The 27427-nt window shown below is 48.1% G+C and overlaps 2 protein-coding genes across 7 annotated transcripts; one reads left to right on the forward strand and one right to left on the reverse strand.

Annotated features, from left to right (window-relative positions):
* Positions 1 to 321: 321 nt before the first annotated feature.
* Positions 322 to 19190, reverse strand: Zic4 (Zic family member 4). Of its 5 annotated transcripts, none has more exons than XM_051207260.1 (5): positions 18779 to 19190; positions 14989 to 15073; positions 8152 to 8769; positions 3357 to 3672; positions 322 to 1170 (listed from the first exon to the last, which is right to left on the reverse strand). In XM_051207260.1, coding segments are annotated over exons 2-5 (1005 nt in total). In that variant the 5' UTR covers positions 15059 to 15073; positions 18779 to 19190; the 3' UTR covers positions 322 to 1169. The 5 variants fall into 5 exon arrangements, 4 of the variants coding, with proteins under 4 accessions (XP_051063217.1, XP_051063210.1, XP_051063198.1 ...); XM_051207253.1 differs by having other exon boundaries at positions 18445 to 19190; XR_007835932.1 differs by lacking the exons at positions 14989 to 15073; positions 18779 to 19190 and having other exon boundaries at positions 322 to 454; positions 1055 to 1170; positions 8152 to 8860.
* Positions 19191 to 21605: 2415 nt separating this feature from the next.
* On the forward strand, positions 21606 to 25984 carry Zic1 (Zic family member 1). 2 transcript variants are annotated; one of them, XM_051207282.1, is made up of 4 exons: positions 21606 to 21749; positions 22123 to 23427; positions 24866 to 25029; positions 25730 to 25984. In XM_051207282.1, the coding sequence occupies exons 2-4, from the start codon at positions 22446 to 22448 to the stop codon at positions 25925 to 25927; spliced, it is 1344 nt and encodes a 447-aa protein (XP_051063239.1). In that variant the 5' UTR covers positions 21606 to 21749; positions 22123 to 22445; the 3' UTR covers positions 25928 to 25984. The 2 variants fall into 2 exon arrangements, with proteins under 2 accessions (XP_051063239.1, XP_051063230.1); XM_051207273.1 differs by lacking the exon at positions 21606 to 21749 and having other exon boundaries at positions 21980 to 23427.
* The last annotated feature ends 1443 nt before the right edge of the window (positions 25985 to 27427 follow it).

Here is a 27427-nt window from a genome sequence, read left to right on the forward strand (position 1 = left end):
CCCATCCACTTGGCCTTGGGCTTTTCAGTTTGTGCCCAAAGCCAGCCTAAACCTAAGGGTTCCACACAGTGGCACACCAGAGGAAAAGTTTAAGGGACTGCAAGACTTCTCCGGTAAGGAAGCAGTGGACCGCCTCTGGGGAGCACAGTGGAACTAACTGTCCCTGAAGTGCAGTTAACAGTTCCTATACTTCCCCAGGTTGGTCACCTTTGTCTTGAGCCCTCATTCCGCTCTGTGTTGGTGACAACTGAGCTGGGGTGCTCCTTTGGTAAGCTTCTCAGGATGCCCTAGACATTTCCTCTGACTCTGGGGGGACTATGGGCGCGGTCAAGATGCTCAGAGTCTGGCTCCTCCTCCCTTTCTTGAAAGAATCCCGAGTAGCAAAGCCCCCTACATCAGGGTGCAGGGTGAACCCCTAAACACTGGCAAGACAGGTCCTGGGAGGAAGTGTATACTGGAGAGCACAGTGACAGTATTAAATGGCATGAAAGCAAAGGTCAGCGCAAATGTATCTTAATAGAGTGTCCGCAGTGAAGTGTGCCGCCTTTGAAGCGGCCGCTCCCCGCGCGCATTTCCATGGCGAGCCTAACGCGGCGTGCTGATGCACCGTCAAACTCACACTTTCAACCCCAAAACCCGACTCTTTGAACAACCCGAGCTTGATTGGACCTTTCTCCTTTTCTTTTCCCCCTTACAAACCATTTCCTCGCCTTTAGAAACTCGCCATCAAACCCAAATACGCCCTCTGATCACCGCAGAAAGCAGAAACAAAGAGGGCTGAGCGGCGATTCAAGCGGCCCTTTTCTTCCCTCGCATTATTATCCATTTTTATTATGATCGGGAACAAGTGCCCATTCGCGTGGGTTTTGTTTACCGGAAATTAAATGAAAATGATTTAGTCCGCGTCAAACAAAAATATATACTTGTATACACAAGAAAAAAGGCCTGTTAGACGTAAATATTATGTCCTTAATGAAAAGCCTGGACGGGCTCCAGGCTCGGCCTTTCAGGATTTCAGTGAGACTTGCCCATTGCCATAGAAATCCTAACTTACCATGAAGATGCACCGTGGCGAAGAAACACTGCTTTGTGAGAGAGAGCCCTTTGATGTCACAGGCGCAAGATGCGGGCGCTCAGCTGCGCAGGGCAAGATTACCTTGCAAGCAACATCTGTAACAAGCAAATGAAAAATTAAAGGCGATTAGTGATCAGCCAAATATTTTTATTTCATTTCGTTATTCTGGACTGGGATAGAAGGCAAAACGAAGTATTTTGAAACAGAAGAGAGAGACAGGAGTCGTGTTTGAGGAGGGGCAGCTTGAAAATATTAGTAGAGGCATCAAGTCCCACAAATGTTCTGTGTACCTTGGCAGCAGGGTTAGTGCTTGCCCTCAGGAACAAGTTCTTTGCTCCCAACTGTCCCAGGCTGTGTCTGGGCTAGGTTGTAAGTCAACAACAGGTTTGCTAGAGATGGATTTTTATGATTTTGGGTTTCATTGGAGTATCCATCCCATTCCAGTCAACGTGGTTGCTTTATTGGATAGAAGTTGTGGGATCTGTGGGACCAGAGTGAGAATTTTCTACTGGATTCTGAGAAGGAACGGATAAAAGACAGTAAGACAGTGCAGCCGGATTCTGGTGTTAAGAATTGTTGTTTTTTTTTGTTGTTGTTATTTTTTTTTTTTGTATCCAGTGTGCCTATCTTTGGTGTCACTGGGGATAATCCAAGAGCTTCAAGCTTCAAGGGAAGTGGACAAGTCTCTACCACAGAGCTACAACCCCCACCTCAGGTCTCAGGTTGTAAAATTGTGTTCCTGGGCCTTCACTCTGGGCAGAAAGACTTCCCCTCTCCCACATATTTTTCCCCCCAGATGTGTAGAGACCTAGACAAGTCTGCCTGTACTGCCCCTCTCGCTCTGCCACCATTCTCTTTCCTTGGCGTTTTTTTTTTTTTTTTTTCTTTATTTACATCTCAGCTCGGATTTTGAGGCAGCACCTCCTCCCCTACAGAGGATGGCAGACTAGAAGCAAACCCCTGTGTTTCTCCCCCTTGACAACTGCAGAGACCTTACTCTTTATCTTTACCAATATCTGATCCCCCCAGGACTTCATAACCAGCACATCAAATACTTTCAACTCTTCAGACCCACTGGGTGCTTGCTGTAGAATAATGTTGCTGTACTTTATTTCTCACATGCCCACAAACTTTTAAAATAAATTTCTCACAAATGCTATTAGAGAATTGAGGCTGTTCTTTAAGATACATACATCCCTGGCTGTGGAGACCTTGACTCAGAGATGACATCCTCCAGCTTGGTATCCCAAGTAGAGCACCTATGATGTTCTATAGCTGTGTCTAAACAGATGGGGGGTGGGAAAGGGAAGCCTGGATGCTTCACAACAGAGTTCTTGAAAGCCTTCCAGTGTTCCTTTGTCCCTGCGTTCTATTGTTTTGGACTCACTCCCCACTGCAAGTATAAAATGTAAATCGACTTTGAGGTCTGACAGAACAGACTTATCTATGTGCTCTGATAGGCATTGGGATTAGAGGTATGTGACATCCCAAGAGAAGGGGAGAGCATCCCCTTATTCATCTCCCTTATAGAAGTGGCCTGAAAATTCGGGACTTTTGTGTTTCTTTGTTGATGCTATTTGCTTATTTTGTTGTTGTTGTTGTTGTTGTTGTTTGACATTAGCTGAGGAACTGGAGAGGCTATTGAGGCAAAGGAAAAGATAAATGGGCTGCAAGAAAATGGTTATGGAATTCTGTCTGCCACCTCCTGGGCTCTGAACTACTCTGGTTGGGATTGATGGGCAAGGGGAGAGAAGGAAAGAGTCTGTAACTGGGTGCTGGGGAGGCAGTGGTTCAGGGCTCAAGGAAAATATTTTCCACCCTTCCACACCCACTGAGAAAATTTATAGCTTTACTTTTGCCAGCCACAGTGTGAATAAATTCTAAAAAGTTTTGCGGTTGTTGTTATCTGTCTCTTTATCCTGAACATGGGTTTCATTGGCAAAGGAGAGTGCAGGATGTAACTGTAGAATGACCACATTTATATGCTTTTGATACAGACCTAGTATCAGCATACTCAATGACCTCCAATAACATTTAGTGGTGGCCTATCTGCCTGCCTGCCTTTCTACCCTCCCTCCCTCCCTTCGTTCCTTGCCTACTCCTTGAAGCCTCAGTGGCCAGGCCTAGACTCCGAGTCGACGTGAGCCAGAGCTGCACGCTGGGAAGCAGCCCTGATACTGGAGGCGGTGGTAGCTGTGGCAGGGCCCAGAGGTGGCATTAGGCTGGGGTGGGGGCGCTGCAGAGTCAGCCTCCACTGAGCCAGGAGCCCGAACACACGTACCATTCGCTCATGTCTGTGCCACGCACTGCCACCGCTGTTGTGCAGGCTACCGGGGGCTCGCGGCTGCTTTCTAACGAGGGAGAGGTGAGGGCAGACGGTATTGCAGAGTCGTAGCCAGAGCTGGGTGGCGGCGAGCGACCATGAACTTTCATGTGCTTTCGCAGAGAGCTGGGGTGCGTGTAGCACTTGTCACAGCCGCGCACCTTGCACATGTAAGGCTTGTCGCTTGTGTGTACGTGCGAATGCTTCTTCCGGTCGCTGCTGTTGGCGAAACGCCGCTCACAGCCCTCGAACTCACATCTGAAGGGCTTCTCTCCTGGAGGAGGTAACGCAGAGACATTAGAAGGGTGTGGGCTGCGTCAGTCTCCGGATTGTACCCCTCTTTTGTTTTCAGCAAAAGACCCACAAAAGATTTTTCAGAAATTACTTTCCTCTGTTCTTTAGGTCTGACACCCCTCCCCCACCCAATGAGGCGATGGAGCCCACTCCCACAGACTGCCACCCCTCCCCCTCTTCATTCCTGTGCCTAGGGGTGGGTATGGGGGGGCATCAGAGGAGGAGCGACAATGACTCCATCATAGTCATTTCCATTCTAGAGAACCTTGATCTACGCACGTTGTTTTCCTCCAACTTTTATCTGTGTGGAGACAGAAGCACCCTTGCCCAAAGAATCGAGTTGATTGAGGAGTTCACATTTGCTGGATTTGAAGTTACAGCCCAGGCCATCTGTCTCTGCCCTAGACAGCCTTGCCCTGCAAATCCGCTGGACACATACTCTGTCCTGGTCCAAAGTGTTTTCTAATGTACGATTTGTGCAATTGCCAGGGCAATGAAAAGATTTGAGAGCGGTGGATGCACATGCGTGTGCATAGTGTGGGAAACGTTGTGAGCAACGATTCACCCCGAAGGCTGTTTTCCAGGAAATAGAGCCCCCTCCCTTCCCTGCCCACTGCACCCACTGAAGACAAACAAGCTGCAACATTCGTCGAATCTTGCCTAAACTATACGAAATTCCTCAAGATGTTTGCCGATTGTAATATTTTATTATACGGATCTATTAGTATTGCGGGGACCTTGTCGAGTGTAGCAGGCCCCTCTCAGTCCAAACTGACAATTACAGGTCTACGGTCCTCCCCAGACAATTCCCGTCCGTCTGCCTGTTCCACCTCGCAGACCCGAATGCTCAGAGGCCTGTATGAGAAAGTAGGCTCAGGTCAAAGGAGGTCTTAAGTCTCTGTCGAAATCGTGGCCCTTGAGTGTGGCAAGCTTCGGGTGGGTGAATGCCTGCTACCGGCAAACCAGGTCCGGTTCCTCTGACCACTGGGTATGCGGCTGGTCTAGGTAGAAAACTGCAGGAAGGCAAGAAAATGAACAAAGCTGCGGGGAATATTGGTTGGGCCAAACCTCATTCCAGGAGTTCTTGCTGCCTGCATTTGCTGATCTGTGGAAGAGGAAAGGACACCCCACCCTACCTCCCCGGTCACGGCCAAAAAACCCTGTATTTCAAGTCTGCCTCAGCTGATATTGTTTCGGAAAGAAAAGATGGGGGAGGGCTGTTTGTGCTCCCAGCGGCTGAAGATCCTGGGGGTGATCAGGGTGCAAGAACCCCTCTAGCAACGGACTCTGGGGGCAAGACGCTCCTCTGTTGGCTTTGTGGTCTCTTCTCCCGCAGTTTATAGGAAAGACTTCCTGATAAAACCAACAAAGACCCCATTCTGCCTGAGCGTTGACGCTCAGGTTGAGACAGGTTTACAGGAATCCTGCCTTTGGCACGGGCAACAGCGGGTGAACCCGTGTCTCCCTCACTGCCCACCGATAGAGCTCACCCTTCCTGGCGCACACTAGGGTCCTCTGGAAGATACTGCCTGCTGCACAGTCTTACGGAAAAAAGTGGAGGAGATGTCTAATGAACAAATCACTGTCCTCATTTGTCCCCGGATTTCTCTCGCCTGATTTCACCAGCATTTGCAAACCCCAAACTTTCCTCCTTTCCTCCCCATTCTTCTTCATAAAGTAACTTTATAGGTATATATTTGAAGCCTACAAAAGAGACTAAGGCTTTTCGGGTGTGTGTGGGCTGGGGTAGGATTTGAGGTTCGAATTTGAGGCTAGAATTCCCTCTCCGAGGTGGGGGGGGGAGAAAAAGAAGAAAAAATATAGATATAGATACAGATATAGATATAGATATTCAACTACACACCAGCGTCTGGCCACGTAAAAGAAGAAAGTATTTCGCTCCAGACGAGAAACAGAAGAAAAAACGCAGGTACTGAAAACGCCTCGGAACAGGGGAGCGAGCAGGCCCCTGGGAGGCCAGGTGCAGCCGGGCCCTTGCGTTCCCCAGCTGCAGGAGGCGCCCTGGTCTCTGCGCTTGACAGCCCTCCCACCCCCGCCGCCCCGCGCCCTTCCCCTCCCCCAAGTCCCTGCGCAGCGCCCTGGGTGGGAGGGTGGACCCCGCAGCGCCGGGCTGGGCCTGCCTGCCGCGGGACGACCCGAGTCCTGGCTGCGCCGGCCGCCTAGGCCGCGAACCTGCGGGCTCGGTTTGGGGCCCTGGCCCGGGCCCCCCGTCCTCGGCCCGGCCTCCAGAGCGCCCAAGGCCTCCTTCCGCGCGGGCGTAAAGTTCGCCGGCCTACAGGACGCCGGGCCAGCGCCTTTTTCTCGCACTTGTGGCTGGCTCTGTTTTCGGGATGACTCCGCCCCAGAGCGGCCGGGGCACCGGCCTCTGTCCCCCCGCGAGGGCTGACTGACTGCGGGGAAAGGTGGGGAGAGCCCGGGGCAGGGGCTCCGGGAGGCGGGCGCGCCAGTGTGAGAGGTTGGCACAGTGCGCGCTCCTGGCCGCGCCTCCCTCGCCGCCGCACCATTGTTCCCGGGTCTCTGTCACCGCTACAGAGCGAATCCTTGCTTCACCCGCCGCCTCCAGAGCCAGGCCTGGGAGTCACATTCGGGACAGGCTGAGCTAAGAAATCTGCTCCTGATCGCCGCTTCCGCGACTCGATGGAAATGAAACGCCATTAATATTTGAAAAGGCAATTATTTTCCTGTTGAATCGAAAACTGTCTTCATGAATAATTTGTAGAGAGTTCTATTGCCATTTGAGAAACATTTTGTTGCTGCTTTGCCTCCTCCTTTTCTTCCCATTGCTTGGGAATGGGAACAGGGGTGCATCTGTGGGGATTTTGTTTTGTTTTTTAAAAAAAGAAAACAAAAACAAAAACCCAAGCTGTAATGATTCAGGACTGAGACCGAAAAGAACGCACAGAATTCTGCCTTGAGTCCACGAAAACCTGAGGGCCAGCCAGGCACACTTGTGCTTCTCTGATGTAGGTCGATTGCGCTAAGAATTTAACTATTTTCTGCTTCACAGACTTCCAACAGTGGGCCAGCAAAGAGCAGTATAAGTTTGTTTGCTTCAAAATCCCTGTCATTAAAGACGAGTTCTTTCTCCAGCCCCAGATTGTGCATCCACCTTCCAGGTGCTGGCAACCAGCCCCTGGAGCAGCAAGTCTCGGGGTTGGAATTACGGTCTTGCTCATCCCTCTGTCCCTGGGAATATAACTGGTGGTGGGGGGGTGTAAGAGGAGCAGATGAATGAGAGAGAAGTTCAGAATGTGCTCTAGAAAACCGCACAAAGTGTTTGCAGACATAATAGGAGGATAAAGAACTGGCGATTCAAAGTGGACTTTGGTTTTGCCTCAGCCTATGGTAGTGTTCTACCGGTAAACCTCATGGAGAAGGCAGTTTGTAATAAGACTCAGCAAGCTTCTTCCCTGACACTGCAACCATCGAGGACTTTGACTCTTAAAAAGGTTGTTGTTCTAAAAAGAATTGTAGAAAAGAAAGATACTGCCCAGAGAACTGCAGTACCAAGCTGGAATTCTTCCGGTCTCTCTGCATCATTCTTCCCTTTTCCCGCCTCCAAGATGGGGGAGGGGAGAAGACGCTGACTTCTTAAACTTCAAGGGAGGGGGGAAGAGGAGGAGTAAGGAGAGTCAAAGGGTGGCTGCTAAACTAATTAATGTAACTTCACGGGCTGTTCTGAAAGTGTGAAAACTTTCTTCTTGCAATTGTATTAATTAGATGCTTCTGGCCAGAAGAGTTCAACTCCCAGCCTCCTTCACTGAGCTCCTTTTCTTTCTGTAAACTAGAGCTAACAGATGTGGTTGACACATGTCCCTATTTCACTTAACAGCTCGGTAAAATGACATTTAAGGCAAGTGGGTCCCGTTGGGTCTCTACTAAAATAAGAATGAGGGGTACCCTTCTTTGGAGCCAGCAATACAAAAGCTGCTCAAAAGTAGGCCCCCAAGTTTTATAAATCCTAAAGGAGGTATTAAGGGTTAGGTGACCCAGTCCAGGTGATGGTGGAGCTAAAGGGGGGGAGAGTTTTTCAAAGTGGTCTGTAAATGTGAGACAATAGTTCTCATTTCCACTAAGGTTTTGGGGGAGGCAGTACTGAAAAAAAAAAAGCCTTAAAACCAAGCTCTAGGGACTGGGGATATAGCTTAGTATGCAGCATCTACTCTTCAGAACCTAAATCAAATCAAATCTCTAAGCTAGGAGCGCCCATTTACCAACAGGGATTACGGAATTCTGGAACCACTTTCCCCCACACAGCCTCCGGAAAAGGGTGAGTCTACAGGCAGAAACTGTTAATTACCATTTTTATAAATCTGGCCCGTGGAAACAATACCAAAAATTGCCTCCCTCCTCCCCTCAGCTGGGACTAAAGGAAATTCAGACCCAAAGGGCCTGTGTCCCATGGGGTCGCACGAGACAGACAGCACTGAGTACTGACCTGTATGTGTTCGTTTGTGTATTTTGAGATTTTCTGATCTAGCAAAGACTTTCCCACACCCTGGGAAAGGACAAGGGAAGGGCTTCTCGCCCGTATGCACGCGGATGTGATTTACAAGTTTGTATTTGGCTTTGAAGGGCTTGCCCTGTCGCGGACACTCCTCCCAGAAGCAAATGTGGTTAGCCTGCTCTGGGCCACCGACGTGCTCCACAGTGACGTGTGTGACCAGCTCGTGCATGGTGCTGAAAGTTTTGGAGCAGGGGCGCGGGGATACTGGGCCATCATCGCCTAGCCACTTGCAGATGAGCTCCTGTTTGATGGGCTGGCGCATATAGCGGAAAAAAGCTCCAGGGCTATGGGATGCGGCGAGGTTCACGGTCAGGTTCATGCCTCCATAGCTGTGCAGGGCTGTAGCTGTTGCCAAAGTGTCGCTGCGGTCCGTAGGCCCTGGTGCAAAGGGTTCCGACCTCGCAAACATGTCTCCGGGGAGCCCCAGACGCAGGAGTCCGTTCAAAGGACGACTGTGGGAGGCCTGAGGAGGTTGCTCATGAAGGCCCGGAAATAGCGAGGGGTTCGAAGCGGCGGCGAACTGGGGCCCATGGTGTCCACAGCTGCTACCTGTTGTCGAGACAAAAAGCGTGTATGAGAAACGATGGAGTGGGCTTCTCACTTTCCCCGGACCCCGGGGACAAGTCCTGCCCAGATGCATCTAGGTTTCTGGTGTTGGTGCTGGGATCTTGATCAAGTCAGTGCCAGCAACGAACCTGTGGCGGACCAAGCAAAGCCAAAAAGCTTCCGCCTTGGTCCAGCTAGGCTGCAGTTCTGCCGAGTCCCCTGCCGCGCCATGAGCTGGAGAGGGGTAGTGATAATGGGGTAGGTGGGAGAGGCAACAACACTGAGTCTGTGGGTGCCCGGGGGCATGGCCTCTGCTGCAGAGGTGTAAGACCCGTATCTCAAGATTACTTTGTCCACCAACACCAAGGGGTGCTCCCTGGCCAAAGATGGAGGTGTTAGGAGGGGTCATTTCGGAGGTAGTGAAGTTAGAAGTGGTAGTGATTTTGCAGCATCCTAGACGTATATATTAATTTCAGAGTCCCACTGGGCCTGGAAAGGACCTCCTGCTGAACCTCGGCCTGGCAGCCGCCAGTACTACTACAATCTAGCAGTGCAGAGAAAGGACAACCAGAAAAAACAAAAAACAAAAAAATCTTATGCAAAGGGGTGGGGATTTTGGGTTTGTTTTGTTTTGTTCTTTAAGTTTTGGGTTTGCACCCTCTCTCTCTCTCTCTCTAGCTCTCTCTCTCTCTCTCTCTCTCTCTCTCACACACACACACACACACACACACACACACACACACACACACACACACATTTCTGTTTCTTTAAAGTCTGTGTGAAACCCGGGGCACTACAGAGGAGGCAGCAGGGTGCTTAAGGAAATGAATAGATTCAGGCCTCAGGCCTCGGCCAGGGCTACCGTGAGAACAATCGCCTATGTTGCCCATTGGCCAGTGGCCTGGCCCGACGTCAGTGATGACAAGCTGGACTCCTCTTCTCTTCTCTTCTCTTCTCTTCTCTTCTCTTCTCTTCTCTTCTCTTCTCTTCTCTTCTCTTCTCTTCTCTTCTCTTCTCTTCTCTTCTCTTCTCTCTCTCTCTCTCTCTCTCTCTCTCTCTCTCTCTCTCTCTCTCTCTCTCCTCTCCCTCTCCCCCTCTCTTTCTCTCTCTTCTCTCCTGTCCCTTCCTCCTTTCGCTCCCTGCCCCAACCCCAATAGCATTTAATGCTTCTATTGCTCATGCGCTCTGATCCAGGCAAGAATTCTTTCCTCTTTCCTCTACATCTACCCCCCCCCCCACACACACACATTCCTTCTATGAAGCCGAGCTTTGCTATCAGTCTCCTGACATTGAGCAGGGTTGGGATTTGCTTCTACCCATGAGGACTCCTGGAAAGGGAGTTGAGCATGGACCTAGGCATTTTAGTATCCAGATCACTCAAAGAGCTTGGAAAGATTGTCTTTAAGTGCAAAGGACAGGGTCCCGATTAAGGCAAGAAAGAAGGCTGCAAACTGCCTGGAGCAGAGAAACTCCTAGAGTAGCGAACCTGGGACCCACTTTATTCCCTTGTCTTTCTCCTCCTTTTCTTCCTTCTCATTTCCCCTACACCTAACCCACACCCGCACCACACTTTGTCTTTCTGTTTTACTTCTTTATTCATCCATCCCCTCTTCTTCTCTACTCCCATCCCAACTAACTCTGTCTGTCTGTCTGTCTGTCTGTCTGTCTATCTCTATCTCGCTCTCATTCTCTTCCCTTGGGGACAGCGCTCTTGGCTCTTGGAAGCAGAAACCCGAGAATCCCAGCCTTACTAGAGAGATTGATTTCTTCATGACCAGAGGATATCATGGCGGGGGGGGGGGGGGGGGGAAGGAAAGTCTTGTTTCAAACTCAATTCAGGCTCCCCTGAAAGGGCTTTTTTCATCATAGCTCATATTTATCTACCTGAGGTTATTCTGACAAAGAAGGAAAGAAAGAAAGAAAGAAAGAAAGAAAGAAAGAAAGAAAGAAGAAAGGGAGAGGGGGAAGGCTACAGGCACACACATAGGAGGGGCAGGTCCTTCCTATGGAGGCTATGGGTCAGGGTACTAATAAGGGGTACTGAACTCTACAGTGGTGCCAGATGAAGATACTAATAATAGAAACTAGGATTACTTCCATGGTCTGTGGTCACTTGTTGCCAAAGCACCTTAGTCCTTGCTATCTTTTGGACTCTACAGATGGGACCCCATAATTGACTGCATCCATGGCCTTCAGTCTAGAATTGCCACCAAAGGTGGCAGAACAATTCAGTTCTAGCTCAGGAATGACTACCCCTTGTCTGCCCTATGATCTGCTACTTTCTCACCCTAGGTTCCTCATGATCCAAAATGCCAATGGATCTTCCTGAGGGACATCCCCAAGACACAGAAAGTCTAGGTTTTTTTTTTTTTAAAGACAATTCTAGATACTGAAAAACAAACAAACAAACAAAAAACCTTTCAGTGAAGGGAAAAGTTTGAACAACTTTTGGAACACTAATTTAGAACTGATGGGACTGCCCCCTCCCTAAGGGAATTACATCCCATGACTAGCAAATAAAGGATTTTGCTCTGTTTGCTTTTATTTTGTTTGTTTTATTTTGTTTTCGAAGCAAGATCTCAAGGAGCCCAGGATGGTCTAGAACTTGAATGGTTTTTGACTTCTCCTTCTACCACCACTCTCCAGGAGCTGGGTTCATAGACATCTAGCACCACAAATGAGCTAATGTGGTGCCAGTAAAGGAACCTAGGATTCCACGCATACTAAACAAGTCCTCTGCCAACTGAGTTACATTCCTACTCCCTAAGTAAGGCTTTAAAAATTTTAATAATTGACTTATTTTCTAAAGCTTGGTACATTCTTCATTCATCCCTGCTTGGGGCAAGGGATTTAGCAAGGGATTAACTCCTGCAATAATTTCTCTAGCTTTGAATAGCCTGTATCTTTCTGCTCTGCATTAGTAAGGTCTTAGGCAATTACAAATATTCTGTGAACATACTCACATGCACACACACACACACACACACACACACACACACACACACACACACACACGAGAAGAAGAGACATTTGACTTCTGTTCCCTTAACCAAAGCCTTTCATGGCCATTTTAAAACTTGACTCAGAATTCATCTTCTTTCCTGGCTTCTCCTCCCACCCATTGCTTCATTTAGTTAGCCCTTTAATGAGAGATGCTTCTATCCATCCCTTGGTTTGTTCTCCCTTCCCTTCATCTTTGGACACTTGTCACCAAGTTTCAGGGAATTTCATGTCTGACCTCTGAGCAAAATGAAGAACGTATACAGGTGAGTCTATGCTGAACCCCAAAAGGTCTTAAAGCACAATACACACACTGAAAGCACAACTGTGTTCCTTCTTGCCTAGCTATCTCTATCAATCAACCCTTAGAACTGAGATAGTAACTCAGAGAGCAAGGGCACTGGTACCATAGGCCAGGGAGTATATCCCCCCCTTCTCTCTCCTAAACCTAGGTGATATACAATTAATTGTTCAGGATGTGTCAAATTCACAATCCATTTTAGATTTTGTTAATTATTTTATTTGAACCAACAAGGATTCTTAATATGCATACTGTGACCCAATCCCCATTAGAAGCTTTGAATAACAATACAGACTGAACAGGGCTTTTTAAAAAGCATTTTCAGCACCATTTGGAAGCCTGGTGAGCATGCTGAACTCCTAACAGTCATGTGTTTGCTTCTCATTTTCACAGGAGAAGAAAATGTTAACTTTCCATTAGCAGGTTGTAGAGAGAAAGATTAAAAAAAAAAATCCAAGTTTACAGACCTCCCGAATTGTAAATACTGACCTGTGTATCTGAAGGCTAAGGAAACCCAGGGGTTTTATATACACATCTTGTTAGTATACAGTCTGTCTGACTAACTTTGCCCTTGAAAAGGTATGAACATGTATATGACTCTTTGTGCCAGAAGCAAAAGGGCAAACACATCTGATTCAGCCAAAATCACTGACAGTAGCCTGGCCCCATGGAGCTCCTTTCCAGATGCAGCTTTCTCTTCAAGCACTAAAAACATCTGGACCCATCCTGGGTAGATGTTTCTCGAGTAGCCAGGGGTCAGGTGACCTGCAGGTCACAGAGGCTGCCTGATCCTTGCAAAGTTCTTGGAGCCATATGGTCCATACCTCGGTTGGCTAAACATAACAATGGGACCAGACATTCTTTTAAGGTCCATTTCCCCAGAGACAGAGATAGAGAGAAAAATATTTCTTGTATTCATTTATGCTTACTGACATAGAACTCTGAGCAGTTATGTAAGGACCTTCAAAGTGTATTTCTAAATTAAACTCCAGAACAGCCTCAAGCTGATCAGAAATGACAAGTCATGGAATACCAGTGTTCAAGAGGTGAATCTTAGTCTTCCCATAAATCTTTTTGGTGTCTTGGGACAGAAATCCCCAGTTTCGGAAACTGTCAATTGGTTAGAAGTGCTTATCTTCACTGGGGCTTGGTTTTCTTTCAGGAGATTCCTGCCTGGTTTGCAAAGAAAAGGAGGTGGGTTTGGTAAATGCTGCCCCCCACACAAAACACTAAAGGTTTCATGAGGGTTTATGTGGAACATATTCTACCAGATGCCCATGGACATCTTTCATCCACCAGACTCAGAACATTAATGCCCAGAATCATAACTCGATCATTTTTGATCACAAAAGCCACACATCAATGGCATAAACAAATGATTTCTAGTTTACTTTCTAGAAATAGGGCAGCTGGTCCATCTGTTGAGGGCTCCTAACATCACTAGCTGAAATGTCTGACCTCTCTTCTTGGGAAGGTGGAAGGATGGAGATTAGGCATCAATAGTTGAGTTATTTTTCCATCTTGATATTTGAAACAATGATATATTATGATTAAGTTGAGGGTCCACGACTCAGAGCCAGGCCAAGCAGCTTCTGTCATCTGAATTTTCTGCTGCTGGATCTGCAGCCACTTCTTCAGTTCTTCCTTCCTTCCTTTCTTTCTTTCTTTCTTTCTTTCTTTCTTTCTTTCTTTTTCTAACCATGGTGTCACTCAAAATTTGGTGTGTATCTCTGTGTACCTCTGAAGGCGCTATCCACTGACTTTGGGATTCCTGCAGTGGGAGGTATCTCAAGTCTTATGAAAAGAAATCATTTAAGCCCCAGAAGCCTGCCATATGTCCAGTCCCAAATTATGCAAAGGAGATGAGGTCTGTCAGTTTTCTTTTTAAGAAGAAATTTTTCCTAATTATTAAAATTTGGGCTTTAATCATCATTAATGGAACTGAGAGTATGGAAAAATATATTTAGATGTAATTTAATTTCCAAGCAATGCTTCTGCAAAGTGTCTTTTAACAAAAGATTGGGAGAAAAAAAAAAGATTGGGAGAAATTGCTAAAAGAACTTCCAAGATAGCATTAAGGAATCAAAATAACTGAGTTTATATAATAATTATATCTCTCCTTTGACTCTCTCATAAAACCATTCCAAATAGCAGAAGAGAGTCATTTCCTAACTTATTCAAACTTTTGTTCAGAAGCTTTCATTGCATACCAATAAGAGACCATCTTTGGAGAAAACATGTACTTGTATAGTTGAAATGAGAAAATTAGATGCCTGGAAGGGGGTAAAAGCCAACCTTAAATCCTATGCTTATTCTAAATGGAATATGAAATTAAATTCTTCACAATGAAGGTATTTCTGACAGAGTGGCTGTCAGTCACTCTTGGTTCAGACACCACATTGTGGGAACATAGTCACTGCCACATTGCAGAAGGCTGGTGCCCCTGGTAAAGATGATGCATAGCATGTAAACCCCATCACCAAGATCAAAGTCTGCTTCTTTCATGGAAGCCAATACATGTCAAACCTCATCCCAATCAAATTGTCTGGAAATGAATTCAAGATGAATATGTCATAGAATAATGTGACAGTGGAATTGCAGAAGGTCAAGGGTGGTTGTTTCAATGATCGAGTACTCAAATATTAATTCTAGAACGTCCAGATGAGTAGGCATTGAGGGCTAATCCTCAGGCTGCTGGTGGGATGTTGTGTCATTGATTTGTGTGCAAATGCATCAAATGCCAAGGTGTTATTCTAAGTTTCATTTGAACTCTAGAGATGTGCCCAAACTCACATCTCAGTGTAACAAAGGAGAAACAAACAAATTGGATTTATGTACAAAACACAAAATAGTTAAAAAAAAAAAAAAAGTGCCCAAGCTTCACCAAATCTCTATTTATAATAAGATTTCTTTTTACTCACTCGATTCTTTCAGGGTGTTTCTGTAAAGTCGTAATCGTTTCCTCATCACCAAGGAAGTCTTGTATTTCATTTTCTGAGACTGGGCCTGCTTGAGAAGAAAAGGGCTGAGTAAAACAATACCATAAATGTTTCTATACCAAGAATCTATGACCTGAAAATATGAAAAAAGGGTGTTAGTCTGAAAACAGTTTTTTAGCCTTTTTTTTTTTTTTTTGATCATTTTCAAATTTGGAAACACAAGAAAAAATATCTAGAGACTATAAAATAACATGGGTTGCTAACAAAAACATTGAAAATCCTTATTTCACAGTGAGAAATTTTATCATTCATTGTTCTGCTTTATAGGTAGAAGCATTCATTCAATGTCCAAAAATCTGTGAGTTCTAGAATTTAAAATCATGTTTCAGAAAACTCCATTATTTCTTCAAGTTAGTAATTTACATCTGGTGAGGTGTGCCAGGGAGGGCCCTCTATTCTCTAAGGGTGTGCAATTATGCTTAGTTATATTGTTGAGATGAAGAAATTTAAAGATTTTTAAATTCTGTTCTGTCTGTAGTAGTGAAAATTCTTTAGCCTCACATGATCCATCCCCCTCCAGGCCCACTTGAGAGCTGTCACGGACTCATTTTTCAAAGCTAATATTAAATCCACCAGATTAAAAAATGCATCTTTTTTGTTGTCACTTGGTGCCAAGTTTGTCCCTTTTTTGAAGTTGAAAAGTTTAGAAATAATGCTTCCCTCTCAAGATTGCTTGTCAGTGGCTAGAGCTCCCAGGCATTTGGCAACATAAACTCTTGAAAGCATTCTGGGGACCTCTGAATTCACCAGGCAAGGCTCAAGGAAGTGGGGCTGCCAAACAGGCAATCCTCCTAGCATTGACCCTAAGTTTGGTGAGGAAGGACAAACAGTCATTGAAAAAGGTCTCAGGCTGGGCAAACACAGCAAGACCTCAGTCAATGGGATGTCTGCCTATCTTGACACTCTAGCTCACAGGATAAGAGGCTATTTAACTTGTTGACCCACAGGCTAAATCGAACTGGGGCTGCAGAATCATACATACTCTCTAATTTCTTGTGTTCCCCTAACTTCTAACTCAGACCCAAACTACCCTAAGGTTTTTATCCTTCCTTTTTCTTCCCCAGGCATGGGCCTGAGTATACTCACCGTTTGTCAGAGGAAATTGTTTTCAATTCTAACAAAAACAACAAACTCCTTCCATAAATGTAACAAGCTCCCTCTAGCACAGACCAAGAGAGAAAGGAGGCCTAGCTTTGCTTTCTTACGGAAGAACTGCAGGCTGGGTGTCCTTGCTCTGAATGTCCTCATGGCGGGATGTCTGGCAACCACAGTTCCTGGTTGGTTGGCAATAATAGAATTTACTTGTTTGCTTCTGAGGAAAATGGGTGTAAGTTTCCCTAGAAACTTATGTCCACCCACAAGATTGGCACAGCCCAACTTCTTTGAGGTCTGTGGCTGCTACCCTTATGCCTTATGTGCATGCCTTTGTGCATCACAAATGGTTAGGCATGCAATGGTTAGGATTCAAAGGTTGGCCCAAGGCATACAGGAGGGACCTTAAGTAGTTCTGCAGCAGTCTTGGTCAGCGAAATAAAGCAAACACCCTTTGGTCCAAATTTGAGACCACTTAGCCTTGCTGAATGACCAGAATGAGGAGAGAATTTGGGAACTGTCCCTGGGCCCCTGAATCTGAGGTCTCCAGGATAAGAGGTCCGAGAAGCTCTTTGAATTCCCCAAAACTCTTGCTTTTGGTGTGTCTTTTGGTGAGCTGGCTTCCAGCTCAGTGAGGAACACCACCAGGAAGTATTCGCATCAGTCTTTATCATGCACCTTGAGAGGAGAGGGATGCCAGGGAATCCTACTGACTGATAGTGACAAGATGGGATGGCTGGTAATGCAGAAGACACTATTTTATTTGAGGAATCATAGAGGCGCCTGTTGTGAGGTGGACTTAGTCCACACAGATCTGTCTAAGGTCAGAGGTCAACTAGAACTGGTGACTTCAGTTCCACACTGATTAACTATCAGGCATGAGTGAATACCTCCCGGAAAAGCTCAGCCCTGGCAGTCTCAGAGCTACCAAGCCAAAGATGAAAGCCGCTGCTGGCCTTTGCTGGGATCGATCAGAGGGGCACTCTCACCGCCCTGTCTAACTTCCACCAGCCCTGAAGCACCCAGGAAATGGAGCTGAGGGACTGGGTTGTATCTACCCCTTTTCTTACTCCTGTCCTTGAGAGGGTGGGGATCAGATTCCCCTTGCTCTAGGCCGAAGGCTGGCAACCTTTGGGTGCCCAGAGTAAAATCTAAACTAGTGAGGTCAACAGTAGATAATCTAGCCTGGGCTAGACTTCTTTAAAAATAGGAAGGGAAAAGCACGGTGCTCCAGAAGCAGAGGGTGGAAGTCAGTGCCAAGCCTTGACATCCAAAAGTAGGTTCTATAGACAGCAAATGCCTAGATCTCACGGCAACCCTCTCATGCCCTCTCTCCACTTCTCAGACTGTCCCTGTGGACCATTCATCAACTCCAAACTTTCAGACTCTGAACCAGGCAGCTAACTCTTTTACACCCAAATCCATTCCCTTCTCTTTTGCCAGTAATTTGTTAGGTGTTCCTGGGTTTAGGCTTTGGGCCTGCACCCCAGACATAACTGCAGCCCCGACTCACACCCAGGGAAAAAAAAAAAAAAAAAAAAAGGCCAAGTTGCGGAACCCATGGCTCATGGCGCTTGCAGAACACATCCTAGAGTTAAGAGTCCTGAGCAGGACCAAGGATGAGTGCGGGCAGACAGCCGGTCTGAAGCGGACCGAGAGGCCTCCTCAGTGAGTGTCCAGAGAAGTTCTATGATGTAGCCACCCAGAAGCACTAACTTGATTCTTTGACCCCAGCAAGGGTAAACCGAAACCCTCTCTGTCATCCTTGCGGGAGGGAAAAGCAGAAAGGCTGCCTGCCAGGACTCCTTCACCGGCACCTTCTCGGTTCCCGCCTTGATCATGAAGGGAGGGCAAAACTGACCTAGTTTTGCCCTTCTTGTGCCCACGGTGGGCACACCCAGGCAATTTACAAAAAAGAGGAGGGAAGACGGGCGGACAGCAAGCTGTTTTTGGTGCTATTGCCAGTAGGAGCCCCATCTGTCTTTCTTGCACCCGTACTCCTCCCGAGAGGAAAGAAAGGACTCATCCTCAACATTGCCCCTCGGCAAAAGGGCTCCTCCCCACCCCTTTAGAATCAATGGGGTGGGGCCTGTACCCTGGAGGCTGTGTGTGTGTGTGTGTGTGTGTGTGTGTGTGTGTGTAGGTAGGTAGACATGCAGAAAAGTCTGACTGGGCCTATTCGGCCAGCATTGTTTGGGTACCTATGGCCCCCATAAGGACACTTGCTAAAAGGCCGCTGGGGATACAAGTCTTCCCCGCCTTACTCCCCTGGTTTCAAGCACTTACCCTGCTCCACCTGTTGCCCGGATCACCTCATTTCTGCACATCACTTTGGGGTGGATGAGGGCGGACCACAAATCCCACTAAGCCTCTGTTGTGGTGCCACCAAGGCGGTCATCCTTCATTTCTCCTTCTCCAGCTTTCGGGGAAGCAGTTAGGGAATGTATGATGAAGCAGAAATGAGCCGTCAGGATGATATTTTAATGGCTTATATGTCACGTTGGTGCATGTGGCTTTGAACTGGAGCCGCTCGCGTTTCCTGCAGAGAGCGCCGCAAATCCCACTTGATAACTTCTACAACCCACAACTTTTTTTTTCCCCCTCTCACATTTACTCTTACCTTGTATGTTTGGATGGGTTTCCTAAAAATACACTCTGTCAACGTCCTCGGTGCATTTTCCACAGGCTGGAGGAGAGAAGCCTGACTTTCTTTTTTGAAGAATTATTTTCCCTCCCATCTCCCAACAGTCACCCTCAGGTCCCCTCCCTATTTTTTTTTTTTTAAAGCAATCAAGGTGGGTTCGATATTTGTTCTCCCTAGTGAAAGACCAGTGCAGCCTCTAGAGGAAATAGCTCCTTGACTATAAGATTTTCATAATTCTAGGTTCCAACTTCTCCTTGTAGGAACAAAAAGAAATGAATGGTTCTGGTATATCTTTTCCCCCAAACAAAATATATGATAGGTCCACAAGCAGCCCTACCACCTTCCGCTCCAGCTCCCCCTGTCACTCATTTCAGGGGTCCATTCAGAAAAGGTGAGAAGGGCTGGGGCACTGGACTCAGACTTGTTGCAGGGGGAGGGGGGAGCAGAACATTCTTTATTTTTTTTCTTTTTCTAGAATTTCTATTTTCAAGCCCCACAAGCAGAGATGCTCAAAACAGTCTCTTCTGACTTCAGAGCCTGTGTGTGTGTGTGTGTGTGTGTGTGTGTGTGTGTGTGTGTGTTTATAAAGGACAGACTAATTCCAGTTCACTGTGCCCAAACCAGAATCTGGGAAGAAAATCGAATAAACCAGAAAGGAGGCTAGAAGTAGCCAGTGTTGACCTTTCTTCCTGCATCCCTAGGAAGCTAGCTGGGAAAGGAGAGAAGGAGAAGAGAGAGGAGAGGGGGGACCATTTCATTTCCCTTATGCTTGGCGAACTGGTAAGTTTTCTAACCGGACATCACGTGAAAGGATGAGTTGAAGGTCTCTTTGTCTGCAAAAGAGTTTAGAGCCTTGATTCAACTGCAAAGAAGCCAAATGAAGTTAGAAACAAAGGGCAAATTGAAGGATTCCGACTCTTGGCTTTTTGTGTTTTCCTTACTAGAAAATAATTAGACCTAATGAATATGCAGGCGCTAAGGCTAAATCCTGGGCCAAGCTGATGGGCTTAAAACTGAGCTAAGGAGAAACGCAACCTCCATCGCCCCCGGCTCCACATCCGTGTGCATTTTTTGAAATGTATAAATGTCTCTCGGTTTAATTGATTGAGTTACAGGGATTTTCCCCTGCTTTTACGTGCCATACTCCTCTACCTTTCAACAATCATTTTAATATATAGTCAATGGTTCTTTGTGGATGGGACAAAAAGCAACTACGCGCAGTTGTTGAATAGACTTTGCGCTGGGCAAAGACAGGTTAATCGAGGGCCGCATCGCGAAAACAAGCGAGTGTTGTATGTTTGCACGGAATCCAAATGTCTGCATTTTTCTAACTAAATCAAAGGGAGTGTTATTTCTTTTTCTGCTCACTCATCTGAAGGTAAGTAAATTTTCTCTGGCGATCAAAAGCCTGGTCGGCAACAAAGACCGCGCCCGCTTTTTCCACCGTCTTGTTGTGGCAAGTTGCGGAATTTCAATAACTGTGACAAGGGTGACTGATTTGTGAACTGGAAAAGGTTTGAATGTCACAAAATTTACATTGGTCCTATCTACTGTGGATTTAAATACCAAAAAAGTATTCCGGGATCTCTAGGGAGCTTTGGGAGATCCAGGGGAACAATGGCGCATTGGGAAATTTACAGTTTTACCTGAATGAAAGGGGCCAGGGATGGGAATTCGAGGGCAGAGTGGGCGGGTTGGGGGTGGGGGCAAAGCAGACAACGGACGGGACCAGAGAAAAGAGAAAAAATGAGGGGAAGGGGAAATCAGCAACAGCGTTTTCAAACTTCCATTTAAAAAAAACAACCAAACAAACAAAAACAAACAATCAAAACCCAACCCAACAAACCTCAGGAACCGGGAAAAGTTTAAGAGCTCCATCCACCTGTGTTTGGGGGTGAGTGGGCACGCAGGAAGGAAGCCTGGAAAACTGAGGCTTCGGGAGACACCGAGAAATCACGTTTCTAGGCTAGAGAGTGGCGTGCCCTCCCGCTCCCGAATCTTAAATTATAAACAGGAGAGAGGCCCGGCAAAAAGGAAGCAAACTTCAAAAGGAGCAAATAACAAAAGCCTCCTTTGCTGCCCTCCCTTGAAGGGGGGGGGGGAGAGGGGAGGGAGGGAGAAAAGAAAGTTGCTGAATCGGGACATTCTGGAAGTGCCTTTGGGGTGTTTATCAGCTGGTCCCCAACTGCTGCTCTACGAGACGCCGGGGGTCTCTAGTCTATAATCGCTCAGTGGAGGTTTGAAGGAGAGTGGCAGAGGGGTGAGAAGCGAAAGGGGGAGGGACAGGGAGGCAGAGGGAGGGGGAAAGAAATTAGAGGGAGAGAACGGAGGGGGCACTTAGAAGAGGAGGGAAACCAAGAGAGGGAGGGGTAGGAGGAGGCAGAGAGGGGGATTGAGGGAGAGAGGGAGGGGGAAAGGGGGAGGGGAGGAAGGGAGGGAGAGAGAGAGAGAGAGAGAGAGAGAGAGAGAGAGAGAGAGAGAGAGAGACTATAAGAGAAAGACTATGAGATGGAAAAGGAATCGTGGTTTTTGTTTTTTGGGTTTTTTGTTTTTGGTTTTTTTTTTGTTTTGTTTTGTTTTTCGTTTTTTTGTTTTTTCCGTGAGAAGGGGGAACATTTGCCAGGAAAAAAAAGTTGCTACTCCTGGCAGCCCTGTTAGTCAAAAGGGGATGTCAAGCGCTTTACAATACCTGGGATTGATGAGGCGGGCGGGCCAATGAGCAGCGCGCGGCGCCACCGCGCGCCCTTCGTTGGCGCGGCGGCCGCGGGAGGGGTGTGTGGGGGGATTGCCGCCACACCAATCCTCGCCCGCGTCGGTCGCACGTGACGCCTCCCCCTGCTCCCATTCATCAAGGGGGGGGGGACGACGACGGTGTCGTCCTTTCAATTCATTTATCTGCAGGAATGATTGCTGCTATCAGTCTCGCGCTCACCGCCCGGCTGAGGAGGTGAAAGTTTCTCCCCAGGAAGATAAACCGCAAAAGACAATATTGTGCATGATTTGCGCCTTTTCTTTGCTTTTTCTCCCCCCCCCCTTTTTTTTTCAAAAGGCAGAGAGGGGGAAAAAGGTAGAGTGAAGGAGCGAGGAGGAGAGCCTGAGACGAGAGAGAGAGAGAGAGAGAGAGAGAGAGAGAGAGAGAGAGAGAGAGAGAGAGAGAGAGAGAGAGGGAGAGAGAGACTAGTGGAGAAGTGAGGAGGGGCGCGCTGAGCGAGAAGACAGGGCGAGCGGTGGAGGCTCTCGAGCTCACATTCCTCTATGCCACAAATCCTGGAAGAAGTTTTATTGGGGGGCTGAGATGTTCTATGCCTTTCCCCGGGCAGCCTTGACTCGAGGCCCTCTCGGCAGAGACTGAGCGGCGAGAAAGTGCGAGTCCGGCCGGCGCCGTTGGAGCGGCTGGCGCCGGAGCCCGCCTTCTACCGGCCGGCAGTCACCCGGCTAGCCTGCTTTTGGCCGGGCGAGCGCCGGCTTGCGCCTGGCCGCTGCCTGCTGGCTAAGACTTCGTTAGGTGGGTCGACTCCCCCTCCCTCCTCCTCTTCTTCTTCCTCTTCCTCCGCCTCCCGTTCCTCCTCCTCCTGATCTTCCCTCCTTGGCGGGCGAGGGTGGGGGGGGCGGGGGAGGCCGGGGCTTGCCCCGTGCAGCCACGATGCTCCTGGACGCCGGCCCCCAGTATCCCGCGATCGGTGTGACCACCTTTGGCGCATCCCGGCACCACTCGGCGGGCGACGTGGCCGAGCGAGACGTGGGCCTGGGTATCAACCCGTTCGCCGACGGCATGGGCGCCTTCAAGCTCAACCCCAGTTCGCACGAACTGGCCTCGGCGGGACAGACAGCCTTCACGTCGCAGGCGCCCGGCTACGCCGCTGCTGCGGCCCTGGGCCACCATCACCACCCGGGCCACGTCGGCTCCTACTCCAGCGCAGCTTTCAATTCTACACGGGACTTTCTGTTCCGCAACCGGGGCTTTGGAGACGCGGCGGCGGCAGCTAGCGCCCAGCACAGTCTCTTCGCCGCCTCCGCCGGCGGCTTCGGGGGCCCACACGGTCATACGGACGCGGCGGGCCACCTCCTTTTCTCCGGGCTTCACGAGCAGGCGGCGGGCCACGCGTCACCCAACGTGGTCAACGGGCAGATGCGGCTAGGCTTCTCCGGGGACATGTACCCGCGGCCGGAGCAGTACGGCCAGGTGACCAGCCCGCGATCCGAGCACTACGCCGCGCCTCAGCTTCACGGCTACGGGCCCATGAACGTGAACATGGCTGCACACCACGGCGCTGGCGCCTTCTTCCGCTATATGCGCCAACCCATTAAGCAAGAGCTTATCTGTAAATGGATCGAGCCGGAGCAGCTGGCCAACCCCAAAAAGTCGTGCAACAAAACTTTCAGCACCATGCATGAGCTGGTCACGCACGTCACGGTGGAGCACGTTGGTGGCCCAGAGCAGAGCAACCACATCTGCTTCTGGGAGGAGTGTCCACGCGAGGGCAAGCCCTTCAAAGCCAAATACAAACTGGTCAACCACATCCGCGTGCACACGGGCGAAAAGCCTTTCCCCTGCCCGTTCCCTGGCTGTGGCAAGGTTTTCGCGCGTTCAGAGAACCTCAAGATCCACAAAAGGACGCACACAGGTATGGAATTTATGTAGGACATTCCACCTCCCACCTGGGCCGAGATTCGAAAGTTGGGGGTGAGAGGCACAGAGCCCAGCCTCGCTTGGGTCTGGGCCTCAGGTTCCAGGAGACAGGCAGATCTGATTTTTAGTTCAAGTCTCGAAAATGTGGGCAAACAGAGAGTGTGGACGAGAAGGCTCTGAGCATACAGGGTTTTTAGAAGCAAGGAGTAAAAAGATTTGGAACCCAGCAAGCCGAGTCTGGCTTGGCCCAGCGCTTGACAAGCTCTGATCCCGGAGAGGTGGCCCGTGTTCCGTGTAGGGCAGCCATGGAAGCTCCAGTTGTCCAGCAACAAGCAAATCTAAACTCTTAATAATGGCTACCCTCTCTGGGATTCTGTTGAGTCCTTTCTACTGGAAAAGGCAGGGGGAGTTGAGGTTGAGTTAAACGACCTCAATGGCGGGTGTAGTTGAGGTAGAGGGTATAATTTGGATCTGAGGAGGACATCAGGTTTATGCATATTTGAAGACATACATTTTACAAATGATTAATTGGGATTGAGGAATGAGGACAGTCGTTGGAAGGTGCAGATATACTAATTATCAGTTAGTTACACTGCATAGAGACCGTTCTTAAAATGCGGGGCTCGAGAATTGGTCTTTAAAAATACCCGCAAGCCGAAAGCTCTAAGAAGAAACAAAACAACAGCAACCATAAGAAAACAAGTTTCAGGCAACTGAGGGCTTCAGGCTAGGGAGGGGGTGAGGGCAGGCTGGAAATTATGGGTTGTTTGGGTCCAAGAGTCAGGGGATCTGATAGCCCTCCGTATTTGGACTTTGTCTGGTTGAAGAGAACCCGACTTAAACTCTATGTTTAATGACCCAGTCAGGTAAGAACTTTAGGCGTGGAGACCACCCCCCCTCAGATCACATCATAAAATGTGATGTATGAAGGGGGTGGAGTGGAGTTGGATGCAAGAGGCAATTGGGGGGGTACAGTGTGTCTGGGAGCGATAAGAGGGAGAAGAGAAGAGCAAAGCAGAAGGAAAATGACCCGATCCCGAAAATTAGAAAAAAAAAAAAAAAAAAAAAAAAAAAAAAAGCTAAGTAGAAGCTGCTGGGCGACCCTTAAGACCTGGGCAGAAAAGCCAGCACTCAGAGACTCTGCTATTCTGGATAGAAAACAAACAGACTAACTACTACAACAACACAAACAAATCTGTTCTTGCTTCTATTGCTACAACTACCACCACTAACAAAGCAAAAATAAAACGTAGATATGATTGTCTTGGGCATTAAAATACCCATAGATGCATGGATTTATCAAAAACCCAAATTTTAGGCTCGAAAGGGCTAGCCCTGGTCAACTAGCATTTTAATTTATTGAAATTTCTCTATTACTACGGATTTGTTTTTTTTTTTTTAAAGACCCATCTCTTTCTCAACTTTCACACCAGGGGAGAAGCCCTTCAAGTGCGAGTTCGAAGGCTGCGACCGGCGCTTCGCTAACAGCAGCGACCGAAAGAAGCACATGCACGTGCACACTAGCGACAAACCATACCTTTGCAAGATGTGCGATAAGTCCTACACGCACCCCAGCTCTCTGCGCAAACACATGAAGGTAACGCCGAGGTCTGGCCGCTCGCCTTCGAGCAGGAGCCCTTTCTGCGCTCGGGCTGGTGCCAGCCACTCTAGATCGGCTTCTGGGCGTCGGCAGAAGCCGCAGGAGGCGGAAAGGCAAACAGTTTACCTCTGTCGAGTGGAACTGGGTAGAGGGAGCAGGGGCGGGAAAGACAGCAGAACCTGAGGCCAATTAAACTGACTATTTCATAATGAAAGTAAAAATAAGTGAGGTGACTTCGAGGCGGCGCTGTCAGAGCTGTGGCTGCCGGTGCTGCTGCAGTAAGCGCGGCCATCGCTCCGGGCAACCGGGGGAAGGCGAGGAGGACCGGGTCCCGAGCTCAGCTCTCAGCATCTGCTCTCCTCAAAGTGGGCTGGCAAACTTTAGGAAGTGAACTTTCCTAGACTCTGGCCTGGAAAGCAGCCTCCCCCCTTCCCAGCCCCCCTCCCCCGTATTTCTTTTGTGAGTACCTCGGGCACAGTCTCCTAGAGAGTGGGAACGCGGGCCCAGCCGTGAGAACTAAGCCCAAGTCCCATTGGTCCTGCCTACTGAGAGTCTGGGAGATCCCTGGCTTTGAAAGTAGCTGGGAGGTTTAGGGGAGGGGGCGCACGCAGTGGGAGGGGGAGCGTAGCCTACACGGCCCTGCGTAGCCGCTGGGCTCACTCTTTATCTGCATTAAAACGCAACTTTATTCTCTCAGGTCCACGAGTCCTCTTCTCAGGGCTCACAGCCTTCACCCGCTGCCAGCTCCGGGTACGAGTCGTCCACGCCACCTACCATCGTGTCTCCCACCACAGACAACCCGACCACCAGCTCCATGTCGCCCTCCTCCTCCGCGGTCCACCACACAGCCGGCCACAGCGCACTCTCTTCCAATTTTAACGAATGGTACGTTTAAAATCAGAAACAAAACATGCCGAACCCTATTTAAGAGACTGAACACACACGTACACACAATATAATTGAAAGAATCCCGAAAATCGAAACACCCCTCGTCCCGATCCCGCAAACGTTTGTTTTTGTTTCTGAATCTGCCGGTAAATCCAGGACTGAGTAAGACAGAGCAAACAGCAAGCCTTTAATTTTTTTCATTTTCTTTTCTTCTTTCTTTTCTTTTCCTTCCTTTCTTTTTCTTTCTTTTTCGTTCTCTCTCTCTCTCTCTCTCTCTCTCTCTCTCTCTCTCTCTCTCTCTCTCTCCTCTCTCTCTCTCTCTCTCCTCTCTCTATCTCTCTCACTCTCTCTCTTTTTTGGAAAAGGCTTGGTAGCTGAAGGGCGGGAGGGGTGGAAGAGGAGGCGGCTGCCTGACCGAACACCGCTTAAAGGCCCTGAGGGCCAATTTCTTGTTGGATCAGAACAAGCTCTCTGGGGCTGCAGCTTTTCTTTATCCTCTTGTTTTGCTTTCTTGTAAATACAGAATTATTAGCTCAAATCTGTTCTGTTGGATTCTGTATATAGCTACACCTTGGTTGGAGTGGGTGGGTGGGATCGTGGCGTGGTGGTCTTTGCATTGGGGAGGGGAGGGCCCGAGGGAGGGGGGAGGGGGAGGAGGAGGGGTGGGAGGCCGAAAGCCAACTGTTTGTACTGAATGGCGAGAATGTTCTAGTAAATGTGTACCAAAATGTGAACTACTTTGTACGATTACAGTCTCCACGTCGACCTAACAGAATATTATTGATATTAATGTGCTTTTTTTGTATAAAGTGCAAACATTTTCGTCCCAAAGTCTGAGTACTTTAGTGCAGTAAAATGTTGTTTCATGTCCTGTCAACAATTCGTATAGTACGAGCCTGGATCTATGTGTCAAACTGTTCCATTTGTTTATGTAAAGTGATATTAAAAAAGATATAAACTATAGCTGTCCATTGCTTTTGGCAAAATATACAACCACACAATGTATATAATTCCTAGTTTCCATATTTATCCGCATGTAAAGGGCCCGGTTTATCCATGTTACAGCTATTCAATATTTATGGCTAGAAAAAAAAAACTCTTATGTACACTTAGTTTCCAGAACTGTTTGGTAATCTTTCGTACCTTATTAAAGATTCTTAAATCTCAGTGATTGTGGTAGGAATTTCTTCTTCACACGCCCTCCCCCCCAGCAACCTGTGCCAGCCTTAGAGGATCTTCGGGAAAGCTCTTCAGCCTCTCTTCCCTTTCTCTGTCATTGCAGGTCATATAAACTTGATAAATGAACGCTACCCTGCTGGCTCTCCGAGAGGGTGTAATTAGTATTTATATCAAAATTTATGAAACAAATTTTCGGCCTCAGTATAATTTAAATGACCTTTGCAGACATAGAATAACAACCATAAAAATAACGGAAATAGATTGCACAGGCAACATCAATATTAATGTAAGAGAATTGTGAGAAGCTGGGGCCTCTCTCTGTAGCCTT

This window comes from Phodopus roborovskii, unplaced genomic scaffold (genome assembly GCF_943737965.1).
Source record: "Phodopus roborovskii unplaced genomic scaffold, PHOROB, whole genome shotgun sequence".
NCBI lineage: Eukaryota > Metazoa > Chordata > Mammalia > Rodentia > Cricetidae > Phodopus > Phodopus roborovskii.

Bases quoted from the DNA above. Each gene is read 5' to 3' on its own strand.
- Zic4 (XM_051207232.1), bottom strand. From the start codon at position 8,860: ATGCATCTGGGCAGGACTTGTCCCCGGGGTCCGGGGAAAGTGAGAAGC. The intron at 3,673-8,151 runs GTCAGTACTCAG...TACCTCCTCCAG, and splicing joins ACACAAACGAACACATACAG to GAGAGAAGCCCTTCAGATGT.
- Zic1 (XM_051207282.1), top strand. From the start codon at position 22,446: ATGCTCCTGGACGCCGGCCCCCAGTATCCCGCGATCGGTGTGACCACC. The intron at 23,428-24,865 runs GTATGGAATTTA...CTTTCACACCAG, and splicing joins CCACAAAAGGACGCACACAG to GGGAGAAGCCCTTCAAGTGC. The intron at 25,030-25,729 runs GTAACGCCGAGG...TTATTCTCTCAG, and splicing joins CTCTGCGCAAACACATGAAG to GTCCACGAGTCCTCTTCTCA.